General features: G+C 42.0%; 1 protein-coding gene across 1 annotated transcript in view; it reads right to left on the reverse strand.

The window, feature by feature from the left end:
- Nucleotides 1-212: 212 nt before the first annotated feature.
- usp53a (ubiquitin specific peptidase 53a) overlaps nucleotides 213-14,482 on the reverse strand; it is a 52,870-nt gene continuing 38,600 nt past the window's right edge. Inside the window, exons 13-17 of the mRNA XM_084042504.1 lie at nucleotides 11,333-12,137; nucleotides 9,534-9,598; nucleotides 1,702-1,768; nucleotides 865-1,589; nucleotides 213-547 (exon numbers count right to left, since the gene is read on the reverse strand). Coding sequence (XP_083898630.1) covers nucleotides 471-547; nucleotides 865-1,589; nucleotides 1,702-1,768; nucleotides 9,534-9,598; nucleotides 11,333-12,137 — 1,739 coding nt within the window. The 3' untranslated portion in view covers nucleotides 213-470. The remainder of the gene's footprint in view (nucleotides 548-864; nucleotides 1,590-1,701; nucleotides 1,769-9,533; nucleotides 9,599-11,332; nucleotides 12,138-14,482) is intronic.

The raw sequence follows: 14,482 nt of genomic DNA on the forward strand, positions 1-14,482 counted from the left end.
ATAAGCATTCCATAGTTTGAGAGAGAACAGATTGGTTAGAAATAGGTTATTCTTTGTTAATCTCTTAACATGGAAAGTGGCTTTTTGAGATAAATTCTTTACTAATCCAACCCACAAATCATTGGCTTGCCTTGCTAGTTCTGGGAAATCCAAACTGATTGATAGCAGCCATCTTGGTGCCATTTTCTTCTCTTTTTTTGTCTCTCTCTCTCTCTCTCTCTCTACCGTGCAAATTCAAACTTGGAGTTAAGGAGGCTCATACCAGAATTCGAACAGAAAATCCTTCCATTCTTTCCGCTGTGTTCGGGACCAATCTCTTTGGCATCCAGATTTGTGTCCAAATTTGTGACAAATGCACAAATCCATTTGAGGGGTTCACTTATTGCAGCTGTCACAGTGAATAATAACTTACAGCTTTGGTGACATCATGTCACTTGGTAATATCAGGTCCTTCAACGCTTTTGCTAAAATCACAGGAACCCGTGTTCATCAAGTCCTTTTGTAGAGACAGGGTTCCATTTTGCAGTAGGTTTATATGTAGAATAACCTGCAAAATAAAAGGACAGACAAAATGAATCAATTATCATCTGTAGTAATATAATCATTCTGACAGATGCCAAAAAGTAATTTGGATAGTGTGGTGCTCTGGAAGATATACAGTATAATATGTTGGGGTGAAGCAATCAAATTTGTTGATCCACAACAAATCCACAAATGTATCATGAAAACATTTGCTCATTCATAGCTTCACTACAATGTGAATGCTTGTATAATTGGGTTCAAATAACAATCATTTTGTACTTTATCATCATTTTATAGCACAAATGAAACTCTTGAAATTAATAATTGAAATGATTTCTATACCCGATTCTGATCTGCTTTTGGGGGGCTCTGGTGGCTGGACCTCGGGCACTGAAAGCCCCTTCTCTTCAGCATCACTTTCCCCTGACAAAGCATGTTCCTCTGCTTTCGAGTCTGTCATCATGTACAAGGCAGGCCTCTTATGGTATTTCGCCCGATAAGTGTCTGTCATACAGTTATCTACAGAAAAGTATGTGGTGGGCAGAACCATTTCTGTCGGAGAGGGGGAGTACATGTTCTCATCATTCCCCGGCTTTGGACTGGGAAACCTCTCTTCACTCTCGCTGGCAGACAGATCATTTCTGTCCTGATCTGACGAGCCTGACTTGGAGCTGGCATCCGAGGACAGCTTGTGCTCGGCAGGTGTCTCAATCCACCGACGAAGGTGTGAGAGGGAAGAAAGGTTACTCTTGTTTAGGGAGCTCGTCCGGGATGGCGGGTGAAAGCCTGATGTGTCATTGTATCCATGGCCATAAGTCTTGGGAGGTAAAGGAGGTGCTAAGTTATGGTGATTGTGCATGAATGGCTCCCTGTGGATTAAAGTGGGTTCTTCTTGCTCAGAGAAGGGACCGGCGAGATCGTCAGAGCTGTTCCACTCAGAGCTGCTGGTCTTGGCCAAGTATGGTGGCACTGGACTAACAGGGCTACCATCAACGTTTTCCTCCCGTTCACTATCAGGACCGTCTATCTTCTCCAGGACTCCGGGAGTGTATCGGAACGCTCTCCCTCTGTTGCAAGCACAGATTACAGATTACATTAATGATGTATCTGTGAGGCATGCAATCTTAATTTCATGAATATAAACAGTGGTACATTTGTTTTTAATTGTTTGTTTTTTACCTTTGTAAACATGGGCTAGATTTGAGGTTTGCGTCTTGTAGATCAGGAGATTTCCTTCCGTATTCACCTTGAAGACACAAACGACAGCTCATATCATCACACTAGCTTCTACATTACAGGTAATTACTGCCAGACCAACACAACTAAACAAAATGGCCTGTGCAAAGTTTCTACATTTACAGGTAATTACTGTCAGACAAACAAAAAACAATGTATTTAGAGTCCCAGAGATGCAGTGTTTTTCTGTCTCCAGCACAGACAGACATGTTACCTAACAGGGGTCACGGTAAGGGCCCTTGTCTGGCGCTGGGAGAGGAAGTATAAAAGCAGATAGCCGGTCTGGCAGACCGCCCTATGGCCCCCTGTGTACCACTCTGACTGTCTGATCCAACAACTAAAAGGGAGGCCCCCTCAAAGGGAAGTTGGGTTCACATGCAGGCCCTGCCAGTTTTTTTAGCTAGCAATGCTAAGACTAATGACACTCTATGATCCCTACACCAAAGGGGAAAGGAAACGTCAAATTTGCTTGATCTTTCATTTGTGTTGCTTTGCCTGCTTTCTTGTTTTCTGTCTTCTATTATACAGTATATCAACCCATCGATCTACATGTGATTGGATGGTATCAGGTCATTAGACTAAGTCACTGGATTAACCCATTAAGACCTGAGGCCGATTCTTACTTATGTCTTCTGAAGCCTAACAGTTTTCTGAAAAACGTATGTTTCTATATCAGTGGTTCTCAAACCTTTTCATGTTAAGGACCCCCAAAATGATATGTATTTGTCCGCCGACCCCCATCTCAAACTATTTTGTTCCAGGGACCCCCAGAAGCAAAGATTTGAGTTAAAAATGTTCGCTTGAAAAGAATATAAATATATTAATTTGCGCACATTTTCTTGATTTTTCAAAAATAGCAGATCTACAAGCTCATAGCGCGGCACTCGGTGCCGCACTATGAGCTTGTATATCTGCTATTTTGGAATAGCCAAAGTGTAAAAATAATGCTGCGTTCCAGGTCTTGATGGGTTAAGTTGCCACACTGAGATAATACATGAAGGTGAAAAGGTGGCCAAACAAAAGCAAATCCCCAAAAGCTGGTGGCATCGGTGTGATTTGTAAGGCTTGAGACAGACAACAGCTGACTAATGGGGCAAGGAAGAGAGTGAGTGGCTAAGGACCATCTGTGATGTGTCAGCACACCCTCCCTTTTTTGCACTCTCTGGGAGCATTAGTGACTAAATCCTTTCTGCTGGCATGCAATTACAGTATGCGAGGGTCAGACTCCTAGAACCCCTCCCCAGCACTGCTGCTGCGTGTTTAAGCCTCTAAGTCCATGTGGCGATTCACTATTTGATGCAGTTGAATTTCAAAGTCAGTAGACGATTTTGAACAATATGACTCTCAAAAAGAAGACAAAGTGAGATGGCGTTTGCAAGCCATGTAACATTGCTCCTCAGCAAATCCCCCAGCCTTTGCAGTCACAAGTGCTGTTGCCAAGACAAAGCTTGGAGGGGGTAAAGAACTGTTGTATAACAAAAGGGCAAAGCGACTGCTAGTTGGTTAGAAAGCTGCCTTTTGCTGTTGAGATCATTAAAACAATGTCGGCATTGGCAACAAAACCCATTCTTATGATTCAGCACTAATTCACCAATACAAATTCTCTGAAGCGAAGTGAGGCTAATAGCTGTTCATACAGTATGCAGTGGAACTTGGGGAGATATGTTGCTGTATGCATCTAAAAAAAAGGCCTGTATCGCTCAATCAGTGTGTCCTGCTGTTTGAAGTGAATACCATGTTTGCCAGGGAAAGCATCCATGGTATCCTGTGACTGCCTCTATAACACAATTAACCGGCCATAACATCTTATCTACACACTATGATAGAGGAGGTGTCTATTGAACAATACAAAAGTCCCACAACTGGGAGTGGGAAAAAAAAACATCGAAACCAGTAGTTTTTTTTTTGTGTTGGACCAAGCGACCAACACTGCCGTCCTTAGAGCCCCGCCACAAGCAGGGCTCAAAAGGCTTACGTTCACAGCTTCATTTCATACAGTATAATGTACTAGTCTGAGCAGAGCACTGCAAAATACATACAACCCATCTATGGAATGATTAAAAAAAGTCTCCATGCTGTGTGCACAACTATATATTTAGCTTTTAAAAAGTGATGGATGTGAAGATACTGTTTCTAGGGATATAAATCACATGGCGCGGCCTTTGATCTCATTCCAGCAGACGCTACTTTGCAGCCGCCAAAAGAGACACCTGTTAGGTGAATTGATATGATCTGTTGAAACCGTTAATCATGTCACTTAATCGATGACTTGAGTCTGAATCTTTACGATGATTTGGAAAATGTGTTGCTATACATTATGTAGTATGTACACTGCGAAAGCAATGCCAATTTAGTTTTGAAAAATTACACAGCCAGGATTGTTGACAGCCTTTTGAAGTTTTGTTGATGTAACAAAATGAGACACCTTCACACAAGTCAAGATTTATAGTGCTCTACCTCCTGCTGAGTTTCCATCCTTAAAATTCCTGAACATCAATCATTTCCTCAATGCATATTTGCAATTCAGTTCTGAATGCGGACCTCAGCTAAGTGAGGAGGAAAAGAGAACCACGGCCAAATATCAAAATTGTTTTGGTTTTTAAATCAAATGTACAGTTTTAGAAATACTTGAAAAAGTAGTCAAAAGCCATTTAGTGGCTTCAAAATAAAGTTCTTGTTAAATATGTTGCCAAATGGTGTGAAGGAGGTCACTTTTGTGTTGATGTGTAAATACATCATCACTGCTTTGATCATTTGAAGTCACTAGAGTCCAACACAAATGATCCAAACTGAGATCATGTGTATGCATATTCATACACTGTAATTACTGTGAGTGGTAAGAAACTGAGCCATTAACCCCATTGGCATGATATTACCGTATATCAAAATGATCACATTTTGATTGAATCACCCCTCTCCTAAACCTAATCACCCCTCCTGGCATAGCGTGTACGGGTTTAGTTATGGCCCTAGCCTGAGAACATTAACCCATTAAGACATTCTAAACAGGTCTTCTAAGTCCAAAAACAGTTTACTGAAAATGTCTATGTCAGTGGTTCTCAAACTTTTTCCAGTCAAGGACCCCCAAAATTATATTTGGCCGCGGACCCCCATCTCAAAATATTTTGTTCCTGGGACACCCAGAAGCAAAGATTCAAGTTAAAAATGTTCGCTTTAAAAACTATATATATATATTCAAATGTTCACGATTTTTCAAAAATAGCAGCTCCACAAGCTTGGCCAAAGTATAATATATATAAAAATCATTGAAACCAGTAGGGTTCTTCCTCCAGGGAACATAAAGGTGCACAGTACCTTTATGTAAAATCATAAAGGTTAAAGTGGTTAAAATCTAAAATGACACCGATCTTTTCCCGGTTTTAAAGGGTTAATCCAAAAAGGTACAATATAAATTTGGACTCATTCCAAGGCATTAACACTTAGGTTAGCACATCAGTCACCAGCTTGTTAAGTGGCATCAATGGGCTCTCTAAGCCTGGCAGCATTATAGTCCAGCTCTCAACACGAACAAACTCATCACCAGACATGCACACCACAGATGCCTGTGTACACGCATTAACGCAATGGATATCATGACCATGCTTTATCCCTGTGATGAAGTCTGATAATGCCTCATAACAGCTTTTATGATTTTTTGATAAAAACCTCTATTCTGACATAAGTATATTTAAAGTCAGGCTGTCAAACATAAAAGCATATGTAAAATGCTTTGCTACCGAACAAGGAGACAAAGGAATTTTCCCCTTCAGGCATCAGAGCCCGGGCACTTTCTCAAGCCGTCAACGTGGACATATTCACTGCCCACTTGAATATCTTCAGCATATTTCAAAAACCCAGACAGTGTGTTTGTTTTTTTGCATGTATATTTTTAGATAGCGTGTCAACGTTGGGTCAGTTCCCTCTTCACCCATTCAGGCAATCGCATAACTTAGAATATGCTAATGTACTAAGGAGACAATAACACTACATAAAAGTAAGGTTTCTAGGGAACCACAGGAGCCAATCTGGGTAAATTAAAGTGAGGGGGGGGGGGGGGGGGGGGGGGTTTACTGGTAAGCAACCACAGGTTGATTTGGCCTGATGCCCTGACCATCTCCCAGCAGCACAGCCTTTCCAGTTATCACCGACACAATCCACTGCCTAGTATAGGGATCAATTTGTAAATTAAACAGGGGGAGACATTTTTAACCACTTAAAAGGACCACTTCACCCATTTTCAACCGATCTTCATATAATTGGTCCTCATTAATGCTCATTATAAGATTCCACCTTTTCTGTCTTCTTGGTCTGGGTCTCAGAGGAGGGCTTTGGATCGTTCAGAACCCTGCCTACCAGTGACATCATCATTAATTTCAAACTTTAAAAAACAAAAATAATGCAAGAAGCCAAGAACACTGGCTTCTATTTCAGCATACCAACTTCCCAGGAAGAGAAAGGGATTCCCAATCGATGATGTCATTGGTAGGCAGGTTTCTGAACTGTCCATAGCCCACCAATGAGACTCAGGTGGTGCCATCTTATATTGTGCATTAGTAAGGACCAGTTATATGAAAGTATGGTACGTGTTTTAACCTTAAGCCCTATATAACCACTTAAGCCCTTTGTGTACGATAAATAGTGACAAGTTCTATTTACAATGTACAAGCTCACAACATGTCGCATCACGATTCGTTGTGAGTTTGTAGATCTGGTATTTTTGATTTTTGAAATGTTTTTGCCGCAAATAGGGATGCCAGAGGTTAAAGTGGTTAAAAAATAAAAGTATTTTAGTGTAGCAGTGGAATCTTCCCAGACGTCTCTGGGAGAGCAGCCCATGCCAGTGTATCACAGCTATGAGGTCCAGCCAAACTGACTTCACACACATTTGCTGCAGTTTGTCAGTACAATTTGCAACTGTGGGAAGGAGAAGCCTTACAGTGGCTCCAAAACAGAAAGCTCTATGTGGGATGTTTTACCATATACATTTGGGGTAATATATAGATCAAACATGTTTATGTTAAAATAACATAACATACACAAAAAAAAATATGTTCATGTGAATTAGTACAGTATGTTTATATAAAGTAACTTTTAGCAAAGTCCTCAATCAATCCAAACAAAAAAACCCTGTTCCATAAACATTAAATGCAAGAAAACTAAAACTAAAGCTCATGTATAGTGTAGCTGCATCGCAATTTTATGTTGTTCTCCGATCCCAGATCAGACTCATAAAAAGGCAGCAACATATTACAAGTACATTTTGATTAAAGACATAAAAAATATAATGTAAAATTGATTTAAATATATATATATTAAGTGTAATATAACACCAACACTCAAAACAAACACTCAAATAAAAGCTGTCTTTAGAAAAGATAAATTCAGGGGGGAAGTAAAAAGTCAAATCAGGGACTAATTGTACCAATGTGGAAAAAAAGCATTTGCTTTCCAGAAAGCATTCCACGTAGATGACTCTGCATACACAGACGCCCATTGCTACCATTAAGTTGTGATTTTCGTCAACTCACCAGAGTTTATTATAGCATAATGCCACCTTCAATTTGGGCTAAAAACTGTGGCTGTGTTTTCTTCCACACAGAGATAATCTTGGCAAAGTATTTGCCCCAGAATGTTCAATAACACCAAGGCAGAGGAGACGTGGTGGCCATACAAAGTGGCGTTTAATTTCTACACATGCTCGAGCAGCACCTTCTGACAGGCCGGGTCATGACGTTTTCTGCCTGACTGGGCACAGCTGGGAGGCCCCCTAAAGCGCACTCATCATCCCCCCTTTAGCATGAGGATAAACCACACATGTGTTCCAGTTGTGGGAAGTATGGTGAAAGGTGAATCAATTTAAACTGATGTTCTCCCCTCTCTGTGTTGTTCATAGATCACATGGTCGGAACATGTGCTCCGAAGAGAGGACAGAGAACTGGAGTGTGTGGAGAATGTGGAGGGTGTCTGAACGACAGACCCCCCCGCTGCTATTCATGACATCTAACCCCCCCCCCCCCCCCCCATCCTGTCTGGGAGATAAAAATAGCCATTATATTTATATCAACTTCTCAACCTGACTCGTGGTCAGTGCGTTTGCCTCTGAAACCTTCTCTCGTCAATCACACACGAGAGGACACGCGGCAGCTGGGTGGTAGGTGGAATGCCACTTTAAACCCAACGCAAGACTTTGCCTGCCATGGCCAAGTAAGACAATTCTCTCACAGCTGTGCAGAATGAATGTGCACACACAACAAGTTCCACAAGAAATTAATGCGTCTGTAATGCAGGGGTCTTTCACACAGCGGGGGTCTTTCACACAGCATCTACTCAATTACTCAAGTCTGCTCGCACACTCCTCACCTTGTATCAGATGACATAATATGTCATCAAGAGATGCACAACTCAAAGCTGATATAAGAAAGAAAAGAAAATCTAAAGACCTGGAACGCATCCGTGTCATTTTTTGATTTGAGCTAAAAAAGCATTATTTTACACTTTGGCTATTCAAAAATAGCAGATACACAAGAGCTTGTAGATCTGCTATTTTTGAAAAAACTTGAAAATGTGTGCAAATCTTTGAATATATTTATTTTTGAAGCGAACATTTTTAACTCAAATCTTTGCTTCTGGAGGTCCCTGGAACAAAATATGTTGAGATGGGGGTCCGCGGCCAAATACATATCATTTTGGGGGTCCCTGACATGGAAATGTTTGAGCACCACTGAAACATACGTTTTACAGAATACTGTTGGGATTTAGAAGACATTTTGTAGAATTGGCTTCAGGTCTTAATGGGTTAAATTCCATCTATCTTGTTTATTTTGCCCTTTATAAGTCCATGCTAACAATAGATACTTGGTACTTGTGCTGAACTTTCAGGTGAAAGTAATGCATGGGTAGTTGAGAGCAGGGCACATTTGTGTGTTGCTTGACAGTCATTAACTTGGCTGAGGAAAAAGGTCAGGGCCAGTAAATGAGGGACCAGATTACATGCATTTCCATACAATATCCCTTCCACCAGGCTCTGACCTTAACATTACTGATGGAACCATAAATCACAGAAATGACTAAGTAATATCTTAATGCGTCCAGTCTGTACAATACATGGAAGTCCATAGGGCAGAGGAACTTGACGGGAGCAAGGATTATAGATGACTCTTTATAACTGATGGCCCTCTTTGCCGCAGAGAAATTAGTCAGTCTTTGAAAATTAGTCAGTCCTGAGACTCCTGATAAGAGATTTACTGTAGGTGGAAAAAGCCTCTACGGTAATATTGAAAGATTTCTTTTGACTGATTCAACCTATGGTGTCATAACTTAAAAAGTTATGTGTTTAAGTTAAAACATAACTTGAAACCACAGTACCCTTTCATTTCAAATAAGACTTAAGGATTTTACTGTGTATATTTACTTTTGCCAGATGTTTGTCCAAGAATGCAATACAAAATAGGCGATCATTACAGCTGCTAAACAAGTAACGCCACATGTGAGAAAACGTTAGAGCAGTGGTTCTCAAAGTGGGGTCCGGGGACCCACCATGGGGTCCTTGAGGGGGATCCAGGGGGTCCCCAGCTAAATTATTGACGGTTAGGAACCAAATGGACCATTTGCAACTCCTGAGAGTGTACAAATGGCACCAAAAGGACCCGTAAAGGTCCACTCCCATTTGTACACCTCAGAGTTATGGGGGTCCGTGGCCTAATTCGTACCGAACTGGGGGTCCTTGAAATAGAAACGCTTGAGAACCACTGCATTAGAAGTAAGTAGTCGCTTACCATAGGAAAATGAGGAGTGCAAAATGTCTGCTTCTGTATCGTCACTTCTCTGAGCATATGGATCCCTAAAATACAAATTCAACAAATTATTAGATTGCATTAACAGGGCTTTCATCATTTGTAATTCAACACAATCAATATGTATATCATACAGTGCCTGGACATCCATATTTTCACGCTACCAACCTTTTAAATAGTTTAGTGCCGCGCTATGAGCTTGTAGATCTGCTATTTTAGAAAAATCTTGAAAATGTGTGCAAATCTTTGAATATATATATTTTTAAAGCCAACATTTGTAACTCAAATCTTTGCTTCTGGGGGGTCCCTGGAACAAAACATTTTGAGATGGGGGTCCGCGGCCAAATACATATCTAAAAATGTTTTCTAAATCCAAACAGTATGTTGCTATATCAGTGGTGCTCAAACTTTTCCATGTCAAGGACCACCCAAAATGTAATGTATTTGGCCGCGGTCCCTCATCTCAAAATATGTTGTTCCAGGGACCCCCAGAAGCACAGATCGGCGTAAAAAAAAAAAAATACAGTATATATACAAAGATTTGCAAACATTTTCCACGATAAAAAAAAAATAGCAGATCTACAAGCTCATAGCCGCGCTATGAGCTTGTAGATCTGAAATTTTTTAAGTCTCTATCCTGTGTAAAGGATTTGTCATGAGCTTGTTGGCTTGATGTCGATCGTTATCTCAAAACAAGACCTGTGCTGAAGACTGCAGAGCCAAAGTCCAGCACAATAACAGCGGTTCATCAGCCTTTTGTGCATTTTTATTTGTTAAAATAAATCTTAAATAGCTCTATATTCCGATAGTAACCGTTGCTATAGGGTTGTTTGTTCAGTCACAGGGATCTCTCACCCGTCTCTCCAGCCCTTTGGTAAAAAGAAAATGCATTTTCAGGTTGGGAGACTAATTCTATCCATTCAGGAGAGAAAACTAATACAAGAAGCAGGATTCTTTTTAAAAGAAAATTGGAAGTGATGAAACAAAAATAAATTAGTAGTCAAAGTTGGAACTGGAACACTATAAAAGTGAAGCTGATAAATCTTTGTGGGGTTCTCTCTCCTGATTGGATAAAAGTGGTATCCCAAACTGAGACCCCATGTATTGCAAAACACCCATAACAATGATTACTAGTATCAGAGAACAGAGATTTTCTATATTTTTTAAACAAAATTATCACACCACCTTTAAAACGGTCTTGCTATTCTTAGAACAGATTTATTTGTACTGTTTAATGATGGCAGCTGAGTTGATGCTCAAATTATACGGGATGACAAAAATGCCTTTCAAACAAACAATCAGGGGAAATTAAGTGACATGATTAGCAGTGACATATGGTAATAAGATATATTCCTAGTAGTTCACTAACCCATTCAATTCTGTGTCATTTTAGATTTTAGCTATAACCATTATTACCATTTTATTACTAATAGCAGATATACAAGCTCATAGCGCGATGAGCTTGGAGATCTGCTATTGTTTTATCTATTTTTTTTGCAAATCTCTTAGGATATATATATATTTAAAGCAAACATTTGTAACTCAAATATTTGCTTCTGCGTGTCCCTGGAACTAAATATTTTGAGATAGGGGTCTGGGGCCAAATACATATCATTTTGGGTGGTCCTTGACATGAAAAAGTTTGAGCACCACTGATATATAGCAACATACGTTTTTCAGAAACCAGTTAGGATTTAGAAGACATTTGTAGATGCGTTCCCGGATTGAATGGGTTAAGGGAACCAATACCTGGATAAAAACAATCAAATGATCTATTGTACCTTGTCCTATGTAGTTCAGGAATAGGCCGAAGGTCTTTGGAGGACAGGTTATCCACCACGGGAGAGTCTAGGTTCGCAGAGCCATTGCTGAGTCTATCGCTGCTTTCGTATCCAGACTCGGTCCTCTGGATCTTCCAGTTGTTGTCCGTGTGAACTTTAAGAGTGGCCACGCCCTTCGACCTATCCTTGTCACCGTAGCCGCCCCGGCTGTCCGAGTCCAGGGAGCTGCGGCTGCCGCCCGTTTCGTGCCTCAGCTCGTCCTCGTAAATGGTCATGAGGCTCTTGGGCTGGCGCTCCTCTCGCCCCGCCCAGGTCGACGAGTCTCTGTCTCGGTCTCGCTCTCGTTCGCGGGTGGGCGACTCACTGCTGGGCCTTCTCCTGGGACTATGCTGCCTTCGCTCCTGACCCGCCACGCTGCCGGCGTTGCCGGCGCCGCTTATCACGCTGTCCACGTTCAGCGCTTCCCGCATGGGCTTCCACGGGCGACTGGGCCTGCTGTTCCCCCGGCTGGCGGGGCGCTCCCGCGAGTCCTGGCTGCTGTCGGTGTCGTATCCGTTGGAGTGCTGCTGCTGCTGGTCCGGCCTCCGGCTGTGGTGGCCGCCACTGGGCACGGCGGGGAGCACTTGGACCCTTGGGTGGGAGCGATGGGTTTCGTCACGGGAAGACCGACCGCCCATGTGAGGCGTTCGCTCGGTCCGCGTGGGACCCTTGCCCTGGCTGGCGTAAAGTCGAGTGTCCAGGTACTGCTTGAAGCCGTTCTCTGGAGGGGAGGCAGAGCGCGAGTAGGGCCGATCCTGGGCTGGATCTAAAGGGCAAGGAAAAATAAGTTTCATTAAAGCTTTAACGGACAGCACACCATCTCATTAAGCAGAGGTTTCATGCAACTGTCGTTCTGCATGGTAATAAATCAACTAAATGCAACATTGTGGTTCATTATTATTATGCAAAGGACTGCAGTGAAACCGCAATGCAGTGAAAAATCAGCCATTTATTAAGATTTTAATTATCTTTTGATCAAAGCATAATATGGAGAAACAGGGAACTTTTAGGGGTCAAAATAACCAAACCAGGTAACAGTAAAACAGTAAATCACTTTTTCTGCAAAGCAGTGCTGATTCAAACACAGCTTTCTGGCTGGTACCATCTCTCTCCTGCTGTGTATCGTGTTGCCAAGAACACAAAAATGCACTTTGAAAGCAACCAAAGATGCAAGGCCTTGCTAAAAACGACAGCAGGTGGTGGGGTGGTGACAACAGGGTCTCTTGACATTTAACTCTGGGATCTCTGCATTTGAGAGGAAGGTGTAAATAATGGTCAGTGGGAGGCTGCTTTCCTCTATGCCGTGTGTCCTCTATGCCAGTGGTTCTCAAAGATTCTCATGTCAACGACTCCCAAATAAATACGTATTTAGGCCGTGGACCCTGATTTGAAAAGATTTGGTACCAAGGATGTTATTCACTTCATTTCAATGTAATCTTTATTTTAGACTCAGGGTCCATATCCCATACACAACATAGTACAAAAATAGACAAACAATAAAGACATACAATTAGTCCAATCTACAGGCACTCCACATCTCCACATCATGGAAGAGAACCAATTTGACCTCTTCACAGGGTTGATTAGAACCACACTGACACAGTTGTCTGTCTCTTCTAATCGACACATGCATTTAGAAATTTAATTTCTTAGTAGAGCTTGACAGGTAGGCACCCCCCAAGTTAACAAACAGCTGGCTAGCACCATGCCATCTTGGAACTCTCACCAGCAACTGCAAAGCATCATTATATGCCAGCTTCTGCATGCTGCTAGTCCTGTAGTTACTCCCCAGGTGAGCAGTATACATCGCCGTACAAAATGCATGAATTAGTGAAACCTTGACATCTGAAGAACACTAGTAAAACGTACGTATTAACATGTTTACCTGTGCGTACAGTTCACAATGTTATCTATGTTAGTTAAGATTCTGTACAGAATTCTACAACTGTCTATACTGTAGGTGGAGAGAGACACCTGTGATTGTGTACTTCCACGACATTCTTTAGCAAAACCAGTTTAACCAGTTATTATCATTACTGTTAATAGTGATAACCTAATAATGTAGACCGTATTAATCCTGCAAGGGAAATTCAGTTTCAGCTTCACCCGGCTGATGGCTGCTCAGGTGGTCATATTGAGTGCTCAGGGGGAGCAGTTACGGGGTTAAGTATCTTGCTCCTGGACACATAGCCGGGGGCCGGGAATCAAACCTGGGACCTTCTGTTTCCCAGGCGGCCCTCTCTGCCCATTATCTACGCCCCCTATTGTCGAGCCACCTTCCATATTATATGCTCTGATCTTTGATTTGTTTTCTAGTGTGTCTGACAGAACTTGCTGACAGTGCATGAATTATAAATTTCGAAGACGCCACAGTCAGAGTGGGCGATGTGTGCGGGATGGGTGATATGCACGGTCACGTCTAAAAAACACAGCAGCTTGTGATCTACAGCAGGGCAGGGTATGCTCTCAGGTGTGCAAAGTGAATTATGGGATACAAGCCCAAGGAAGTAACCTCTCGAGATGTGGGCGTCGCTGTACGGAGGGGGATTCTGCTGACGCCACATGGGACTTTAAATCAATTCAAACAGTGCTTACACGCTTCAGGTCTGTGGCACCGCGCCGTGACGTTAAACTTTCTGATGTCAACTTGAGGTTTATGGGTGGCTGAAAGAGGTCCACACAGTGCATTTTGGAAGGAACAGGTCTAAATCGATACAATAGGAGATATCGTCGCTGTCAGGCAGAAATCCCGTAAGTCCAAAACTATCGCCATTATCGATAGTTAGGATCAGTTATTAGTTAGTTAGGATTAGACATCATTATCGTCAAAATGACCCCAAACATGTTTGAAAGTGACATATCCCTTTTAACAGTTAAAGCCCTTGGACTTGGTAGAATTTTATATATTTTTTTATTGATAACACACTTTTAACTGGACCATGTACTGTAAACCCCAATAGTCCCTGTTAGCACCGGCCCACGTTCCATTATGATTGAATGCAGTAGGCTAAAGGAGGCTAACATCTCTGCCGTGATGGATGACGAGGCTGGGGGTGACACTACGGTTAATGCAAGTAGCATAAATCTACCCCGGCAATGCTTGCGCCCAGA

The sequence above is a fragment of the Gymnoscopelus microlampas genome (assembly GCF_963454915.1).
Source record: "Gymnoscopelus microlampas genome assembly, chromosome: 19".
Lineage (NCBI taxonomy): Eukaryota > Metazoa > Chordata > Actinopteri > Myctophiformes > Myctophidae > Gymnoscopelus > Gymnoscopelus microlampas.